Source organism: Callionymus lyra, chromosome 19 (genome assembly GCF_982586985.1).
Source record: "Callionymus lyra chromosome 19, fCalLyr1.hap1.1, whole genome shotgun sequence".
Lineage (NCBI taxonomy): Eukaryota > Metazoa > Chordata > Actinopteri > Syngnathiformes > Callionymidae > Callionymus > Callionymus lyra.
In genome coordinates this window covers 741,150-761,224 of record NC_141836.1, presented here as the reverse complement: position 1 = coordinate 761,224, position 20,075 = coordinate 741,150, and the positions used below count along the sequence as shown (strand labels likewise).

The window sequence follows — 20,075 nt, the reverse complement described above, 5'->3', positions numbered from 1 at the left end:
TCATACATGTCTTAGAATGTAGCGCGTGTTTCTCGTCATTCAAATCCAAAACACAAATAATAAAAACAAATAATAGCCTCAAACATATGTTGACATGTTTTGTTTGATTCTATAATATTAACTGTAATCAGAAGATTTAATAAATAAATAAATAGCTTACACACATATTTGAGATACAGACAATATAATGTTATTTGTTTAATTATTTCTTCATTTTTTTTCCACATTAAATAAACATTATATTCAGTAGTACTTCTCAACCAACCTTGACAGTCTTTTTTTTGACAGGCGTTCGTTGCTCTTGTTTTGGACCCTCCCTTAAGAGAACCGACCAATCAGAATCCCAGTAGGGCGGACCTTGTGATCGCAGCAGCCAATGAGCTGCGGGTGTTTTCGCAGGAATCTTCGTGGTGCGTTAACGTGTGTCGGTGCTTCACACACTTTCACATTAACTGGCGTTTAACGCGCGCGACGAGCTGTCAGCGCGAGCTTAGTGACCGCAGCGCGTGTCCGGAGGAGCGACGAGGAGCCTTGGAGACCCTTGGAGACCCTCCGTGAGGAGGTCCTTCTGTTAGAGTCCCTTCAGTCCGGAGCAACAAAAGAACGTTTCTCATCATTTCTGATCGTTCCTCGTTCATTTCTCTTCGTTCCTCCTTCGTTCCTGCTTCGTTCCTGCTTCGTTCCTCCTTCGTTCCTCCTTCGTTCCCCCCAGGATGGCATCTCTTCTGCGGGCTCTTCTCCTGCTGCTGTCCCTCCTGACTCTCGCCGCGGCGCTGGACCTCCAGCTGGGACCCAGAGCGACTGGAGAAACCGGTTTCGTGAGGCGTTCAAAGACCGCGAGGCTCACAAAGAGGTCTACCTGGATGGATCAGCACCTGCGGAGGCGCAGGAGTGTCTCCAGCAGCGAGTCCTGCTCGGCGCTCAGAGGATCCGAGAACAAGTTGAAGACCAACACACACAAGGTGAGTCACCTGGACCTGCTGTCCTGCTGCTCAGGTGAGACGCTCACCTGGCGTCATGATGTGGAGAGAGACGTCAACACTGAAGCTCTTTAAGGGCCTTAAGATGAAGATACTCTGTGTGACGTGAAAGTTTAAGATTCTACCTTCAGTAGAGAAGAACATGAAACCAAACAAACACAACACTTGAAAATAACAACATAAATCACAACATATGTTGAATATTTGAGTTTTACTGCAACACTAGTGATGTACTGAGTACTGATCTCTGTCAACAACAGCATCACATTACCTGGTGTCCCAGGTGAGGTGAACTCAGGTGGTGAAGAGATGATCATTACCTTGTACTGTGAACCTCATCATACTGCGACTAAAATACATTATACTCCTCATAAATACTGTGACTAAAATACATTATACTCTTCATAAATACTGTGACTCAAATACATTCATACTCTTCATAAATACTGTGACTAAAATACATTATACTCCTCATAAATACTGTGACTCAAATACATTCATACTCTTCATAAATACTGTGACTCAAATACATTCATACTCTTCATAAATACTGTGACTCAAATACATTCATACTCTTCATAAATACTGTGACTCAAATACATTCATACTCTTCATAAATACTGTGACTCAAATACATTCATACTCTTCATAAATACTGTGACTCAAATACATTATACTCTTCATAAATACTGTGACTCAAATACATTCATACTCTTCATAAATACTGTGACTCAAATACATTCGTACTCTTCATAAATACTGTGACTCAAATACATTCATACTCTTCATAAATACTGTGACTCAAACACATTCATACTCTTCATAAATACTGTGACTAAAACACATTATACTCTTCATTAATACTGTGACTAAAACACATTATACTCTTCATTAATACTGTGACTAAAACACAATCTTACTCTTCATATATACTGTGACTAAAAAACCTTCTTACTCTTCATAAATACTGTGACTAAAACACCTTCTTACTCTTCATATATACTGTGACTAAAACACCTTCTTATTCTTCATAAATACTGTGACTAAAACACCTTCTTATTCTTCATAAATACTGTGACTAAAACACCTACTTATTCTTCATAAATACTGTGACTAAAACACCTTCTTATTCTTCATAAATACTGTGACTAAAACACCTTCTTACTCTTCATAAATACTGTGACTAAAACACCTTCTTATTCTTCATAAATACTGTGACTAAAACACCTTCTTACTCTTCATATATACTGTGACTAAAACACCTTCTTATTCTTCATAAATACTGTGACTAAAACACCTTCTTACTCTTCATAAATACTGTGACTAAAACACCTTCTTATTCTTCATAAATACTGTGACTAAAACACCTTCTTACTCTTCATATATACTGTGACTAAAAAACCTTCTTACTCTTCATAAATACTGTGACTAAAACACCTTCTTACTCTTCATAAATACTGTGACTAAAACACCTTCTTATTCTTCATAAATACTGTGACTAAAACACCTACTTACTCTTCATATATACTGTGACTAAAAAACCTTCTTACTCTTCATAAATACTGTGACAAAAACACCTTCTTACTCTTCATATATACTGTGACTAAAAAACCTTCTTACTCTTAATAAATACTGTGACTAAAACACCTTCTTACTCTTCATAAATACTGTGACTAAAACACCTACTTACTCTTCATAAATACTGTGACTAAAACACCTACTTACTCTTCATAAATACTGTGACTAAAACACCTACTTACTCTTCATAAATACTGTGACTAAAACACCTACTTACTCTTCATAAATACTGTGACTAAAACACCTTCTTACTCTTCATAAATACTGTGACTAAAACACCTTCTTACTCTTCATAAATACTGTGACTAAAACACCTACTTACTCTTCATAAATACTGTGACTAAAACACCTTCTTACTCTTCATAAATACTGTGACTAAAACACCTACTTACTCTTCATAAATACTGTGACTAAAACACCTTCTTATTCTTCATAAATACTGTGACTAAAACACCTATGTACTCTTCATAAATACTGTGACTAAAACACCTTCTTATTCTTCATAAATACTGTGACTAAAACACCTATGTACTCTTCATAAATACTGTGACTAAAACACCTTCTTATTCTTCATAAATACTGTGACTAAAACACCTTCTTATTCTTCATAAATACTGTCACTAAAACACCTACTTACTCTTCATAAATACTGTGACTAAAACACCTTCTTATTCTTCATAAATACTGTGACTAAAACACCTTCTCATTCTTCATAAATACTGTCACTAAAACACCTACTTACTCTTCATAAATACTGTGACTAAAACACCTTCTTATTCTTCATAAATACTGTGACTAAAACACCTTCTTATTCTTCATAAATACTGTGACTAAAACACCTTCTTACTCTTCATAAATACTGTGACTAAAACATCTTCTTACTCTTCATAAATACTGTGACTAAAACACCTTCTTATTCTTCATAAATACTGTGACTAAAACACCTTCTTATTCTTCATAAATACTGTGACTAAAACACCTATGTACTCTTCATAAATACTGTGACTAAAACACCTTCTTATTCTTCATAAATACTGTGACTAAAACACCTATGTACTCTTCATAAATACTGTGACTAAAACACCTTCTTATTCTTCATAAATACTGTGACTAAAACACCTTCTTATTCTTCATAAATACTGTCACTAAAACACCTACTTACTCTTCATAAATACTGTGACTAAAACACCTTCTTATTCTTCATAAATACTGTGACTAAAACACCTTCTTATTCTTCATAAATACTGTGACTAAAACACCTTCTTATTCTTCATAAATACTGTGACTAAAACACCTTCTTATTCTTCATAAATACTGTGACTAAAACACCTTCTTATTCTTCATAAATACTGTGACTAAAACACCTTCTTATTCTTCATAAATACTGTGACTAAAACACCTTCTTATTCTTCATAAATACTGTGACTAAAACACCTTCTTACTCTTCATAAATACTGTGACTAAAACACCTTCTTATTCTTCATAAATACTGTGACTAAAACACCTTCTTATTCTTCATAAATACTGTGACTAAAACACCTTCTTATTCTTCATAAATACTGTGACTAAAACACCTTCTTATTCTTCATAAATACTGTCACTAAAACACCTACTTACTCTTCATAAATACTGTGACTAAAACACCTTCTTATTCTTCATAAATACTGTGACTAAAACACCTTCTCATTCTTCATAAATACTGTCACTAAAACACCTACTTACTCTTCATAAATACTGTGACTAAAACACCTTATTCTTCATAAATACTGTGACTAAAACACCTTCTTATTCTTCATAAATACTGTGACTAAAACACCTTCTTATTCTTCATAAATACTGTGACTAAAACACCTTCTTATTCTTCATAAATACTGTGACTAAAACACCTTCTTATTCTTCATAAATACTGTGACTAAAACACCTTCTTATTCTTCATAAATACTGTGACTAAAACACCTTCTTACTCTTCATAAATACTGTGACTAAAACACCTTCTTATTCTTCATAAATACTGTGACTAAAACACCTTCTTATTCTTCATAAATACTGTGACTAAAACACCTTCTTACTCTTCATAAATACTGTGACTAAAACACCTTCTTACTCTTCATAAATACTGTGACTAAAACACCTTCTTATTCTTCATAAATACTGTGACTAAAACACCTTCTTACTCTTCATAAATACTGTGACTAAAACACCTTCTTACTCTTCATAAATACTGTGACTAAAACACCTTCTTACTCTTCATAAATACTGTGACTAAAACACCTTCTTATTCTTCATAAATACTGTGACTAAAACACCTTCTTATTCTTCATAAATACTGTGACTAAAACACCTTCTTATTCTTCATAAATACTGTGACTAAAACACCTTCTTATTCTTCATAAATACTGTCACTAAAACACCTACTTACTCTTCATATATACTGTGACTAAAAAACCTTCTTACTCTTCATAAATACTGTGACTAAAACACCTTCTTACTCTTCATAAATACTGTGACTAAAACACCTTCTTATTCTTCATAAATACTGTGACTAAAACACCTACTTACTCTTCATATAGACTGTGACTAAAACACCTTCTTACTCTTCATAAATACTGGACTAAAACACCTTCTTACTCTTCATAAATACTGTGACTAAAACACCTTCTTACTCTTCATAAATACTGTGACTAAAACACCTTCTTACTCTTCATAAATACTGTGACTAAAACACCTTCTTACTCTTCATAAATACTGTGACTAAAACACCTTCTTATTCTTCATAAATACTGTGACTAAAACACCTTCTTACTCTTCATAAATACTGTGACTAAAACACCTTCTTACTCTTCATAAATACTGTGACTAAAACACATTATACTCTTCATAAATACTGTGACTAAAACACATTATACTCTTCATAAATACTGTGACTAAAACACCTTCTTACTCTTCATAAATACTGTGACTAAAACACATTATACTCTTCATAAATACTGTGACTTAAACACCTTCTAACTCTTCATAAATACTGTGATAAAGGAAACCAGATACTTTATGTATATACAGTGATTTCAGTTGTACATGCTGTATCTTTAAAGAGCTGAGTGTCTACCGTGAATAAAAAGAATCTCCTGACGACGTGTCTGACTCGTATTAAGACGATGAAGAACGCTTCATGAAAGTTCATAATTGAGGTCAAAGACATGTTTATGGTAAACACGGAAGCACAGAAATAAAAGTGTGAAACGATGATCCACCCACACTTCTGCTGGTTGATCATTAACACTCTTCCTTCAGTTAATGCAGGACCTCCATCTCTCACTTCCTGCTTCAAATGTTCTAGAGTTTGGCTGCAGACGAATCCATGTGACTCGTCGAGTGTTTAATTTGGTAATGAAGTCAAAATCTGTGTGTGTGTGTGTGTGTGTGTGAAGATGTTATACAAGAAACACATTGTACGGTCAGAGAATGTAGGGTTATGACTACTTTACTGTTCACAAATAACCAGAGAATCAACTCGACTACATTTTAAAACAGTTAGTACATGTTCAGTACCAGGTCCTTAAGAGCCTGAAGCCTTGTGTTGAGTTGAAACTTTTGCCGCTTACAACACAACACGACAACCTCAACAAAAATTCCCAGAAAGGAACTTAAAATTGCCAAAGAAGTTCAAGAAAGTTGACGATTTATACGAGTCGTTTACACTTGAGGTCAAAGTTATATGTGGACTCTTCGAAAGTAGGTTTTTGTCACATTTGTGTCTCACCTCAGTGGTTTTATGTTGTGATTTCACATACGTGTTGTTTCAGTACACCTTCAACGACCTGAGCGGCTCGGTGTCACTGGCCTGGGTGGGCGACGGCACGGGGGTGAGTTTCGCTTCCTTGAGTCACAACACTTCACTTTCCAATTCACCTCATTCACAACTGAAACTGAACTCACTTGTTCATCCACTTTTATCTCTGTTTACATCCTGATGCTCCCCCGCTACAGCTTTGACACGAGGCTGCTGGTCATAATGTAAAGGACACTTACTACCTGCCCCCCCTTTAAATGTCTATCCCGGTCCAGAACCAGGAGGACGTGTGTGCGACTGGTCCAGGATCTGCCTCAGGAAGTGTCAAATTTAAACTCGTCTCTCTCGTCTTGGCAGGTGATTCTGGCTCTGACGACCTTCCAGGTCCCGTTCTTCCTGCTCAGACTGGGTCAGTCCAAACTCTACCGCAGGTACGTCGCTCTCGCATCCACACCTGGATTTGCATCTCATTTGCTGCACTTTCCGTCCGCCAGCGAGAATTACGGGAAGTCGTTTGAGGACGTGACGGAGATGATCAACAACACCTTCATCAGATCGGAGTTCGGCATCGCCATCGGCCCGGAGAATTCGGGAAAAGTAATTCTTCCGGATCGGTAGCTGGATCTACGAGCGACGGCGTGTTGACGCGTGTGTTTGTTCTCAGGCCATCCTCACCGGCGACGTCTCTGGCTCGCCCAAGTCTCGCATATTCGTGTCCGAGGACTTCGGGAAAACGTTCTCTCCTAAAGAATTGCCCTTTAACCCCCTGATGCAGATGATGTACAACCCGGAGAACTCCAGGGTTCTGATGGTTCTGAGCAACAACGTGAGAACAAATGCATGATGTCGTTTCTACTTCATTGTGATCAGTTGAACTGAAACTAAAGATTCTGGATCAACTCTAGTTTCAGTCTTGAAATATTCATAGCAGCTGTTTCAGTGTGTGTGTGTGTGGGCGCGTGTGCGTGTGTGAGTGTGAGTGTGTGAGTGTGTGTGTGTGTGTGTGTGTGTGACCTACTTTGGTCTTCTTGGTTAATGATTTCAGGGGTTCGTAGATGTTTATTATCACTTGTTATTGTTGATATTTGTGTATCTCTTCTTCCAGAATGAGCTGTGGATCTCTGAGGATCTTTCCAACACCTGGAAGAAAATACACGACACAGTTTGTTTAGTCAAATGGTGAGTCAACGAAACTCTTGACGCGTATATTTAATCCAACAGCAGAGACATGGCCACACCTCAGGTCTCCAGGCCACGCTTGTTATTCTAGATCCACTTCCTCGTCAGCTGCTCATTTGTTTGCTCTTCTGTCGAGTCGTCGTGTCATGTGTTGAGATGTTAATGTTTTCAGTCGGAATCACAAACAAAAACATAATCGCTTCATATTCAAGGGACCATGATTGTCGAACCAGGAAGTTCATTTCTTCCTTGTGTTTCTATGACGACACGATTGTAATTCGATTCGTTCTTAAAGCGTTTTTTGATTCCAGGGGAAGACGGAACACGATTTTCTTCTCCACGAACCTCAACGGCTCCTGCAGTGAGTGCTTTGTTCTCAGAAGTCGTCTAAATGACACTCGAGCGCTGAATGATGATGTCATTGGCAGGTGACCGCGGCGTCCTCGAGCTCATGAGGACGAGCGATTATGGGAAATCGATGAAAACCATCGCCAGTAAAATCTACTCTTTCGGAATGGGCGGCCGCTTCCTCTTTGCTTCTGTCATGACCGGCAAGGTGAGTTTGAGAAACAGGAAGTTACACATAACAGTCGACGGTGTCGAGACTTGTGTTGCTGAACTGTTGGATCCAGAGGAAGCTGCTCTGAGACTCGCTCGCTGTTTCACTTTCTTCAGTCTAACATGGATTTGAACCTGAATTCTTGCTTTTGAGGCGTCATCCGTCTCAACAACCCTCTCAGGAACGCTGACCTGAGCAGCTCCCATAATGCTTTAGTCACGGCTTGAAATGACTTTTTGACGACATGGACGTAGAATTTAAATACAGTATTGCAGCGATTGATCAGTCAAGGGTCAGTCAGGAGTCCCAGAAAATAAGGGAAAAGCTCAAATCAAAGTTGAGATGTTTCTTGAAGGAGTCAGTAGATCATCAAACACAGATGTTTCTTGAAGGAGTCAGTAGATCATCAAACACAGATGTTTCTTGAAGGAGTCAGTAGATCATCAAACACAGATGTTTCTTGAAGGAGTCAGTAGATCATCAAACACAGATGTTTCTTGAAGGAGTCAGTAGATCATCAAACACAGATGTTTCTTGAAGGAGTCAGTAGATCATCAAACACAGATGTTTCTTGAAGGAGTCAGTAGATCATCAAACACAGATGTTTCTTGAAGGAGTCAGTAGATCATCAAACACAGAGATGGTTCCAAAGCTTAGGAGCAACAGTCTGGAAGGATTTCTCTCCTCTGGTCCTGAAGTTCAGGAACCATCAGTAGATTCTGATCCACAGACCTCAGAGCCCGAGCTGGGGTGTAAGTCTGGATCAGATCACTGATGGAAGGTCTGACCATGAATAGATCTGAAAGTAAGAACCAGAATTTTAAAATGATTCTGAAAGAAACTGGAAGCCAGTGAAGAGTTTGAAGGAGAAATGTGAGTTCTTCTACTAGAGCGGCTCAGAATTCTGGCTGCAGAGTTTAGTATGAACTGCAGGCGAGAAGATCCTTCTGGTTTAGACACAGTATCTTGATATTCCTGCAGCTTTATACTATCTTTTTAAACATGTAGTACTCTGAGCAAAACAAGAATCAAGAGGTCAGAAGGTGAAGCGGGAAATGTCGAGGGATTGTTTGAATCAGTATTTCTGCCTCGGCTCGGCTTCTAAGCAGGTGTGTCTGCAGGGCACGCTGAGGAGGATCCATGTGTCCGTGGACGCAGGAGATTCTTGGAACATGGCCCAGTTGCCGTCGGTCGGACACGAACAGTTCTACTCCATCCTGGCAGCGAGCGACCAAATGGTCTTCATGCACGTCGACGAGCCCGGAGGTGAAAACCAGCTCTTTCTCGGGGAACATGCAAATGAGTGAATATATTGTTGCAGATCAAATCCCTGAAATCCATATTTCCCTGAAGACACGGCAGCTCTATTTATAAACTCTTAGAAGTGATCGTCGTATGTTCCTCTCTCTCTCTCTCTCTCTCTCTCTCTCTCTCGTTCTCTCTCTCGTTCTCTCAACAAACTCTTGTCTTTCCTTCACAGATTCTGGCTTTGGAAAGATTTACGTGTCTGACGACCGAGGGACGGTTTACTCCGAGTCTCTGGAGCGCCATCTTTATCCTGCCACCGGAGGAGACACCGACTTCACCAACGTCACGTCGCTGCGAGGAGTTTTCATCACCAGCGTGTTGGCTGAAGGTACGAACACGAGCGGAGGCCTGAATACTTCATGAGCTATCTTGTGTCGGACGCTCCGCCGTCTGCTCGTCTGAGCGTCGTAGCAATGCTAACGGCTTCGTCGGCAGAGCTAGTGGCTACATTTCAAACTGTGGTTTCGGATCAATTGACCGAGGTTTTCCACATGTTCCAGACATGTCGGTGCAGACGGTGATCTCGTACGATCGGGGCGGAGAGTGGACGCCGCTCCAGAAACCAGCCAACAGCAAGTGCGACACGACGACCAAAGACCCGATGAAGGTAACCAGAACCAGAACTGAGCTCCGATCCGTTGGTTAACATCTTCTCTGTGGGGACACGTCCAAGAAACGTGAAGGTCACTGACCGAGATGTTGTGTCGACAGTGTTCGCTCCACATCCACGGCGCCTACAGCAGCTCCATGAGACTGAACGTCCCGATGCTGCCGCTCACGGAACCCAACGCCGTGGGGATCATCCTCGCACACGGTGAGCCCCGGACCCGTCCGGACCCGTCCGGACCACAATGCTTCTAACGCTTCCTACCTCGCGCGTCCTCAGGCAGCGTCGGCGACTCCGTGGCCGCGATGACGCCGGACGTGTTCGTGTCGGACGACGGCGGCTACACGTGGCTGCGAGCTCTGGTGGGACCGCATCACTACGCCATCCTGGACTCTGGCGGTCTGCTGGTGGCTGTGGAGCAGAACAACAACCAACCAGTCGACACCATCAAGTACGTGAGGAAGTGACGACGTTGACGCTTGAATCCTGGGACACGAAGACTGTCATGTGACAGTTTAATTATCTATTATACCTTTTACACTTTATTACTTAAAAAATATGAATTTGAAAATATTAAATTGTTTAATAAAATTTAACATTTCAAAGACGATTAAATGCTAATTAACAAATTGAAAAAAAACCTTTGAGCTCACGGACGTCGATCTTCTCTCAGGTTCTCCACAGACGAGGGTCAGTGCTGGTCCACCTACAACTTCACCTCGGAGCCCATCTTCTTCACCGGACTGGCTTCAGAACCCGGCGCCCGCTCCATGAACGTCAGCATCTGGGGCTACCGGGACTCCCTGCTGAGCCAGAACTGGGTCTCGGTGACCATCGACTTCCGGGACCTGCTGACCCGAGACTGTGAGAGAAAGACACAAACGTGACCCGTTGGCGAGCGGATTCTCACCGAGCGTCGGCGTCTGCAGGTGGCGACCAGGATTACGTGCAGTGGTTGGCGCACTCTGATGACATCAGCGACCCCTACGACGGCTGCATGCTGGGCTACAAGGAGAAGTTCCTGCGCCTCAAGAAGGATTCCGTCTGCTGGAACGGACGGGACTACGAGGTCAACGCCGAGCCCACGCTCTGCCCCTGCACGCTGGACGACTTCCTGTGGTGAGACGCGCGGTTCACTTCTGCGTCGGTGAGTCGTGATGAAAAGCTCTCGTTTCCATTTAGTGATTTCGGATATTACCGGAAGGAGAACAGCTCCATCTGTGAGGAGCAGCCGGATCTGAAGGGCAAAGTTCTTGAGTTCTGTCTGCACGGCAAAGAAGAGCAGCTGGTGACGAGCGGGTGAGACTGATGTTTGAACAACTGTGTGTAAAGGAAACAGAAGGTGGTGTGAGAGAAAGAAGAAGAACTCCTGTCAAATCATGTTTGTTTTCTTTATCACCGTCTTTGTGTTTTTATGTTTCATCTGGTTTTCCTGGGACTGTCTCCTCAGGTACAGGAAGATCCCCGGAGACAAGTGTGAAGGAGGGAAGATGCCGGAGCGGAAGGAGGTGGACCTGAGCCAGAGATGTGTGAGCGACCTGCTGGAACCCGAGTTCGTGGTGAGACTTCGGCAACGATGTTCTCGGTTAACGGGTTTCTTGATGACTTACGGTACCGTCGTCTCTCCAGTCGGACCGTCACACCTCCAGGTCCGTCGCCATCGTGGCCACCGTCATCCTCGTGCTCAGTCTGAGCGTCGCCGCCGGAGTCGTGTTCATCAAGAAGTACGTCTGCGGCGGCAGGTACGACCACAGACTTCTTTACATCACAGGGAGGTTCAGGTGCAGCAGAGAGACATGCAGTAGAAGAGAAACACGGAAGAATATTAATGGACAAGTTACAAATAATATTGACACGAGGTTCTGTTTAGAACCTGTTTATCTAGTGCAGTGATGATGACGATGATAATGATCTACCTTCATCCTCTGAAAGTGGTTCCTTCTGTTCTCCTGCAGGTTCCTGGTGCACAGGTACTCTGTGCTGCAGCAGCACGTCGAGGACAACGCGGCCGAAGGCATGGACGACCCTCTGGAGACGGATCACGCTCAAAATGGCAAAATCGAGTTCCACGACGACTCGGACGAGGTATGCGTCACACGTGTCCCAAATATTACAGGATTTCAATGTGACGTTCCTGTCATCTCTCCACAGGACATGCTGGAATAAGCTGAACTCCGGCAGGTGTGACGGTTCCAGTCACTCCCACATCTGCTTCTTTCACCTGCTGAGCAGCCGACCCGCGTCTCCGCCGTCTGGAATGTACGAGGACGAGGAGACCGTCCGTGCTTTTACGACTTCGACCGTTGATTTTATTTATTCTAGGGAGCTGCTGTGAATGTGGTGGGGATGTGAAGGTGTTTAAATCCAGCTCACTTACGGGTTCGGCCTCTCCTCTCGTGGCGAGCGCTCCTCTTCCAATGAAAGCTGCGTGCTCTTTCCCATCATGCACTTGTACATAACCCCGTCTGTCGTCGCTGTTTTAACGTGGTTTCCTCCTCCTGCTGGTGGTGAAACGGTCGCTTGACAAGTTTTCTCACAAATGTCCTATTTTTATGAAGTATTTTCCCCGAGAATCGAACCTTTTTGTTTAAAAATCAAGTCTGACGATGACGAGCAATAACTTCTGTACAGGAATGTAAAAAAGGTTATTGAGATAATTTTCCAGCTGCCTAAAAGCACAATTCATTTTTTTTAATTTTTAAGGTGAAATATTTTTCCTTGGTGTGACCCGACATGACCTGCAATAATTCTGGTTCTGAACCGGTTCGGCCAAATATAATGATTTTTTATTTATTTAGCGAAACCACTGGAGAAGGTGAAGAGATGTGAAGCACAGACGTGGAGTCGTTTGTACCATTTGTTGAAGGAATATGTTGAAGTTCATCCTGAGGGTCTGATGCAGTCTAGCGTAGAAACAAAGTGCCTGGTGTGAGGATCTCAACGTGACCAGCGTCTGTTTTTCCTCTTTGTTTTCTAGCTCATGTGTTTGTTAGTCGAACCCCAACTTGCACTTGTTTTACCCCAAAAAATGAACTGTGTACAATGAAGGAAGCGTTAACTTGCATGTCTGAAGAAGCTTCGGACCATGATGCATCTGTCTGGGGGTCACTGCAACACAATGGGAGCGGGGGAGGGGGAGGGGTGAAGAATGTTTTAATTTAATGAATCATTGCAAAGACACTGTACATATTCAAGTTGGCATCTTTATATCTGCTAAGTATTTCCTCTTCTGTATATTTTAGGCATTTTCCTTTGGGTTTGCTAATAAATTAATGTTCCTCTATGATCTGTTGCTTATTTTTTACATTCATTATCAACAATATTGTCGTCATTTTCTGCTGAACCTCTGGTTTAAACAAACATTGTTGGTTCATGTGATGATAGACGAGCTGAACCATCTTGAAAGGTCAAATCTCTTGATCTCGTGAAGCTTTAACTTGTAATCAAGGAAAATGTTGTCGAGCGACTCGAGCCTCAGCAGATGCTTTAGTCATAGAAGAGAGACACGGAGTCAAAGCATCAAAGTGGCTCCTTCTAGCTAAGAGTGAGATTCACTTACATCAATGGTTTTATGAAGAAATAGAAACTTTCTGATGAACAAATGTATCATATTATTTATTTTAATCGTTGAAGGGTTCAGAGTCTGAAAAGAAAGTTTCCTTGCGCATCATAAAACTCGTTCCCCTCTTGACACATGTGAGGAGGAGGCTCGTCCAGATCCATCAGCTCCTCAAGTTCTGGGTCCGACAGAACCAGTCCGTCCCACTCCTCCTCACTCGCTGTGGCGCCCTCTGCTGGCGCTTCTTCAGCATCGCCTCCTGGTAACGACACTGGTTTGGTGTTCGTGGAGCTCAGACTGTGGCTCTCCTGCACCAGAGCCGGCGCTGAACTCTGACCCAAGACCATCAGGTGCCGGTCAGACCCTGGGACCAGCCCGGTGCTCGTGTGTCCAGACGTCAGGACGGCCGCGGGGGTCTCGGGCAGCCTGGGCGTGGAAGACACCCCGGGAGGAAGCGAGCGACCGTAGACCTTCATCACTCCTGCGTCCTGTCGGACTCTCCTCTCAGGAGGAGGAAGGAAATTACTGCGAAGAATTCTCCGGATTTCGCCGGTGCTGACGGAGAATCCTGTGGCCAGACGCTCCACGGTCCACTCCTCTGGCTCCTCTCGCCTCAGGAACCTGCCGGGGGAGAAGAAACGACAGAATGGACTCTGAGCAGGAGAGAATATGAACTTCTGCTGTGGTTTGTTTATTGAGATACTGAACCAAACTAACCACTTATTTAACCAGTGAAATATCTTCAGTGGTGTTCGACGTTAACTGACTGACAAGGTCATTCTACTGCTTCTAAAGTGAGAACATAAAGAACATAAACTGACCTGATTTGTTCGATACTTTGCCAGGTGAGTTTCCTCTCAGGAGGACCAGACGGTGTCATCTCTCTGTGCAGCATCTGATACTTTGTATGCCTTTTCCTGAGCATCTCCTCCCTGGAAACAGGAAGATGTTTGAAACTTGCACTCAATTGTTATTATTATTATTATTATTAACTCTTTAAGAAGTGAATATAACTCACTCGTATACACGGTCAATGGCGTCTTCAACATCCGGGATATCCTCCTCTTCGTGGAAACCACCCATGTTTCTATATCTTTCGACTCTTGAGGTTTCCATGTTTCTATTTCTTTCGACTCTTGAGGTTTCCATGTTTCTATTTCTTTCGACTCTGGTACCGGTTCGGTTCCTCTCAGCCCGGTCCCGGGTGTCTCCTCTGCTCGTGTGGCGCGCAGACGAGACCCGGGTCACCGGCCGAGGGAGGAGGATTCCGGGCAACCGGGAGAGAAGACGGAGAGTCATCGCGGAGGACGATCAGAACATTCGATTGAATCGAGAGGTTCTGATAGAAGTGAAGGTCCTTCACACAGATGTAAACACTGACACGCTGTGTCACCGCTACTGTTATTACCGCTACTGCCGCCTACTGGTGTGGATGTATTACTACTGATGGGTCGACGATGTTCTGACCATTTAAACAATATTACATTAAAATTAAATTAAAGTAAAATTACATGAAATATTAATACAGTTATATGTTATTACATGAAGAGCGGAAACCGACTTGTGTGATCGGATTTGAACCCGAGTCTTACTCGTTGATCTAAACGCTGTAGTCGGTATATCTTTGGCGCCCTCTGTCGGCGGCGTGAGGCTCCGCAGCTAGAGCTGGGACATGCGCAGTAGACGCCTCCTCCCTGCCCCTGTAGTTTCATTTGCGCCATTTTGTCCGCTCACTTTGTTGATTGGGCTTCAGCGAGCAGTTCTGGAGCCAATCAGAGGGGAACCGGACAGCGACTCCACGGTGAGACAGACCCGATTGAATGCGTTGCTAGTTGTCAGCACGGATTGGTTTGTCATGGACCAACCAAATTACCAACTCCGTTAAATGCACAAACTCGAATGTCGGCCTGGTCGAGGGTTCGAGTCCCGAGGAGCTCTTTGTGTTCGCGGCACAAACATCCTCGACTGGTTCGCTAACGTGAGCTCGACGGCTCGCTCCAAACACACCTTCCAACAAAAGAAAGGCCTCGTTTTGAAACACGAACCTCGAAATATCTCGTTTTCAAATTCACGCAGTTTTTACCACAACTAACCAAAGTAAATGTATTTGTTTGTATTGAGAACAGATGCTAACAACACGAGCCTTTGCTCCACGAACTGTGTTCTTTAATAAAACATGTGTTAAATATCTTTATTTTACCATCTTCTTAACATAGGAAACATCGGTTTATTGTTCAACATGTTGTTCTCGGTGTTATCTTGACATTTTAAGTATCTATTTTATTGAGTATTGTTTTAATTGTTTAAGGGCTTTGTGACCCTGGTCTGGAAAATACTAGCAAAATAAATTACTATTTTACACACAGCTCGTTCTGTCTTTCATAGAATCTAAATAGACTTTATTAATCCCTCTAGAGATCTCCTTCTGGATAAAGGGTAGATAAACTTTATTAGGTAATACTAAGATATATCTATAAACTATTATGCAGTAGAGTTTGAACTCGAAGGTAGTTGTTGCTATAAATATGTGCAAAGGTTCCCCATAGTTGGAAGCTGTTGTGGTCGTAATATAAATGTTGCTTTATTATCAATCCATTTGAACAGCAACACTATTCTGGATGATCTAATCCACCAGTGAATTAACTTCACCTAAACAAAACATGATAATATGTAAGTAACTAATATAACGGATGTAAAGAGCAGATTGGACCTCATGCATAAGGAGAATTGTAAACAAAGAGTTGAGGAAAGAAACGAGCAGAAGCTCCTTTTCAAATGTGTCGATAAACAAAAGGAAGATTAAACAATATTTCCATCTTCTCTCCGTGGCATTAATTAAAAAAAACCTTCTTATTTACTGTGTTAAACATTTGTTGCTCTTCTTTGTTCCAGTCTCGTAGCGAGCATACTCAAGTCTAGTCATGATGGAGCAGTACACCACTGCCACCACCACCACTGGCGAGCAGATCGTCGTGCAGACCACGAATGGACAGATCCAGCAGCAGGTGAGTCCACTCGCTCGTACTGTGGGGATTCAAAGTCTCCAGGTCGGCCCAGTAGAGCCTTCAGAGAGCTCTCATGGAGGTTCAGACGTCCACTGACTCAATAATGAGATGCTGTCCTGCAGACTCAGGGCACAGTGACGGCTGTGCAGCTGCAGACCGAGGCGCCGGTGGTGACGGCCTCAGGCCAGCAAGTACAGACACTCCAGGTAGTGGTGTCATCGTCGGCCCGTGTCACACCGCGGCAGCGTCACGGCCTGCATGACACGACGAGGCCTCATGACTCATCTCTGTTTACACTCATCCTCATCTCAGCATGACCCGCATGACGTGTTTGAGTCGTCGTGGAAAACCGAGCGGAACGCCGGCGTCCATGAAGCCGTGTGTCACTCGCAGTCTGGAGACTCGACGGTAAACGTCGGGTCGTGATGCGGCTTTTTTCGGTGACTCTTTCCACGATGTCAACGTCTCACGACTTTAACGTGTCGTTTCAGTGGATGGTTTTCAAAGTTTTCTCTGTCAAACGACTTCTCATCAACAAGTATAAAGTATAGAAAAATAAACTTCACACAGATTATTTTAATGTTGTATTCACAAGCAATTATTGAGGAATATTAGTCTGGATTAAACCGATTTTAATCACTAAGAGATTTGACATTGAAACGTAGCTTTGCCAGAATTAATTAGTTTCTTTTTAATCATTAATGTCACAGTCAAACGTAGGGCCCTGTGTCAGCAGAGGATATCGAAACATGCTCAAGTCTTTCTGTGTTTTTTTTCAACACAATGTTATTTTTTAATCAAAATAAATAACATTCACCTCCATTGTTTGCCTGCTGTGTATCTCAAAGTACATTTGCTTGGTTCGTAGTTCTAGTACACGTGACTCTCATAACTCTGGTTCTAGCGTAACGGCCTCCTACCTCTCTGCAGGTCCAGGGTCAGCCACTGATGGTCCAGGTCAGCGGGGGGCAGCTCATCACGTCGTCCGGACAACCCATCATGGTGCAGGCCATGTCGGGGGGTCAAGGTCAAACCATCATGCAGGTCCCGGTGTCCGGGTCGCAGGGGCTGCAGCAGGTTAGTCGTTCGAACACCTACTGACGAACCTCGTCGACCGATGCCTGAGACCTTCTGGACGTCAACACTGACCACGTCAGAGGCTTCAGATCTGAATGAACGACTGTAAAAGTGACTTTGAACCTGCAACAGTCGCCTCAGAATATCAAGTGTTGTCAACATACTGTTGTGCTCCTCGTGTAGATCCAGCTGGTGCAGCCCGGCCAGATCCAGTTGCAGGGAGGTCAGACTCTCCAGCTTCAGGGTCAGCAGGGTCAACCCCAGCAGATCATCATCCAGCAGCCGCAGACGGCCATCACGGCGGGACAGAGCCAGGTGTGCGACCCGTCGCGCTGCTTCCACCACCTGGCGTGTGAATCCATCTCATTCTCCTGGTTCTTCTCAGGGGCAGCAGATCAGCGTCCAGGGGCAGCAGGTGGCTCAGATCGCCGACGGACAGACCATCGTCTATCAGCCCGTCAACGCGGACGGAACCGTGCTGCAGCAAGGTGAAGCACTTCCTGCCCGGCGGCGTCCTGTCATGTTGACGAAGATCTGTGCTCGTAGGAATGATCACGATTCCTGCTGCCAGCTTGGCAGGAGCCCAGATCGTCCAGGCAGGAGGTGCCAACACCAACACGACGAACAGCGGCCAAGGCACTGTGACCGTCACCCTGCCAGTGTCCGGGAACATGGTCAATGCAGGTGGAATGGTCATGGTAAGACCTTGTTCAGAGGTACCCGGCATCATTCTTTTCTTTTCTTTACGCTGTAGTGTCGCACCGTGGTGTCGTGGGACGCGAGAGGCCTCCACATCTGCACCTCCTTCTGTTTGCATCTCGATGTCGTGAATCCTATTGAAACTTTCGCTGAACTTTGACCTTGGCTTCCCTTCCTCTCGCCCCAATTAAAAGTCTCTTGTATTTGTGATTATTTTAAATGTTTGTCGTCTGCTCTGAACCGAGCCTTTCTTCTCCACATGTGATGCTTCTGATCAGTGTTTTGTCCTCGCGTCTGATTGTGTCTTTCTCTCACCGTCAGATGGTGCCGGGGACCGGCGGCGTCCCCACGATGCAGAGGATCCCGCTGCCTGGCGCCGAGATGCTGGAGGAGGAGCCGCTCTACGTCAACGCCAAACAGTACCATCGCATTCTGAAGCGACGACAGGCCAGAGCCAAGCTGGAGGCCGAGGGCAAGATTCCTAAGGAGAGACGGGTAAAGAAGTGTCACATGTTGTATCAGAATGTTTACGGAATATTGAGTGGTTGGTTGAGATCTTCATTCTTTTAAAAACAATGGTTTCTCTATTGAATTTTATATTTTTTGGAATAATTGAAGTAAAAAAAAAAAATAGAAAATCTCCAGAGAGTGTAAATATAAACCAATTCCAATAATAAATTCAATATTTATTAATTCATTGCCTTTTAAAATTTCTTTAAATAATAAATGTGGAATTATCAGAATAAGATCATCAAACAATTGGTCTAAACACACACTTTTGAACAATAAAAAAACCTTCAGTTTAGAAATTGTTGAATGAAATTATTAGAGAATATAATGCTTAAAAATAAATCTTTATTTTAAAAAAGTTTGTTTACTGTAAAATCCAACATTCTTATGACACTGAAATACTTCAACTGTAGAATTTAACTCACACTTGATTCTCTGCTCGCAGAAATATCTCCATGAGTCTCGCCACCGTCACGCCATGCAGCGCAAACGCGGCGACGGCGGACGCTTCTTCTCGCCGAAGGAGAAGGAGGAGATGGCTCTGGCCTTGGCTCAGGTAGAGACGAGCTCGCGTCGGCGTCGAGTCCTGATGTGATTCGTTTGTGTTTGTTTTGGCAGCAACAGCAGGAGGCGGCAGACGAGACGGTGGCTCAGATGATCCGAGTGTCGTAGCAGCAGCAACATCCACACGCGTGTGATCCGGGCTCCAGGCGTGTTGTTCATCCACGTCCCCGTCGTCCAACGATATCAGCTCGACATCCTGTGGGATGAAGACACGCAGCTGATCACTCTAACGGGCCTTTTCTTTTTTTATATAGAAGCTATTTTTCATTTTGTCGGTCTTGTGATTTTTGTGACATCCCATCGATTTATTAACTTATGCACTATGAAGTTATTCCCGAGATGACACCAGTGACTCGTTATCCAAACATCAACTCAAATGTACTTTTAATGACAATATTGTTTTTGCCATAGGACATTTTTCAATGTGAGATCTGGGTGTCTCTTGATGTTCAACCCCTGATAAAATGAAAACGTGTCAATATTGTATAGATTTTTTCTTTTTCGTCTTCCTCTCTGTGCTCCGCTTGAACTGTATTTTTTAATACATTTTGTACAATATCATGTCTATTGAACGCATCTGTTGGTCCATCGTCCGCCTGAACCTTCGTCGCGTAGAACAAAAGGATGAGATTAAACTGTAACCGATTGTTTTTCGTGCTC

General features: G+C 43.2%; 3 protein-coding genes across 9 annotated transcripts; 2 read left to right on the top strand and 1 right to left on the bottom strand.

The window, feature by feature from the left end:
- The first annotated feature begins 367 nt into the window (after nucleotides 1-367).
- sort1b (sortilin 1b) lies at nucleotides 368-13,284 on the top strand. The gene is made up of 20 exons (XM_087782464.1): nucleotides 368-962; nucleotides 6,362-6,421; nucleotides 6,706-6,779; nucleotides 6,843-6,945; nucleotides 7,013-7,174; nucleotides 7,454-7,527; nucleotides 7,839-7,888; nucleotides 7,956-8,083; nucleotides 9,208-9,352; nucleotides 9,567-9,722; nucleotides 9,895-10,001; nucleotides 10,106-10,208; nucleotides 10,281-10,452; nucleotides 10,675-10,865; nucleotides 10,931-11,120; nucleotides 11,184-11,300; nucleotides 11,452-11,560; nucleotides 11,631-11,743; nucleotides 11,957-12,086; nucleotides 12,153-13,284. Exons 1-20 carry the CDS (start codon nucleotides 714-716, stop codon nucleotides 12,165-12,167), a joined length of 2,448 nt encoding a protein of 815 aa, XP_087638590.1. The 5' UTR covers nucleotides 368-713; the 3' UTR covers nucleotides 12,168-13,284.
- A 321-nt stretch (nucleotides 13,285-13,605) lies between these two features.
- ngrn (neugrin, neurite outgrowth associated) lies at nucleotides 13,606-14,951 on the bottom strand. The gene is made up of 3 exons (XM_087782465.1): nucleotides 14,579-14,951; nucleotides 14,382-14,492; nucleotides 13,606-14,181 (listed from the first exon to the last, which is right to left on the bottom strand). Exons 1-3 carry the CDS (start codon nucleotides 14,857-14,859, stop codon nucleotides 13,638-13,640), a joined length of 936 nt encoding a protein of 311 aa, XP_087638591.1. The 5' UTR covers nucleotides 14,860-14,951; the 3' UTR covers nucleotides 13,606-13,637.
- Nucleotides 14,952-15,265: 314 nt separating this feature from the next.
- On the top strand, nucleotides 15,266-20,065 carry nfyal (nuclear transcription factor Y, alpha, like). Of its 7 annotated transcripts, none has more exons than XM_087782457.1 (10): nucleotides 15,266-15,361; nucleotides 16,453-16,565; nucleotides 16,688-16,771; nucleotides 17,496-17,642; nucleotides 17,826-17,957; nucleotides 18,028-18,130; nucleotides 18,189-18,358; nucleotides 18,663-18,836; nucleotides 19,297-19,407; nucleotides 19,470-20,065. In XM_087782457.1, exons 2-10 carry the CDS (start codon nucleotides 16,482-16,484, stop codon nucleotides 19,521-19,523), a joined length of 1,059 nt encoding a protein of 352 aa, XP_087638583.1. In that variant the 5' UTR covers nucleotides 15,266-15,361; nucleotides 16,453-16,481; the 3' UTR covers nucleotides 19,524-20,065. The 7 variants fall into 7 exon arrangements, with proteins under 7 accessions (XP_087638583.1, XP_087638585.1, XP_087638586.1 ...); XM_087782459.1 differs by having other exon boundaries at nucleotides 16,688-16,774; nucleotides 18,037-18,130; XM_087782460.1 differs by having other exon boundaries at nucleotides 16,688-16,774; nucleotides 18,189-18,340.
- The last annotated feature ends 10 nt before the right edge of the window (nucleotides 20,066-20,075 follow it).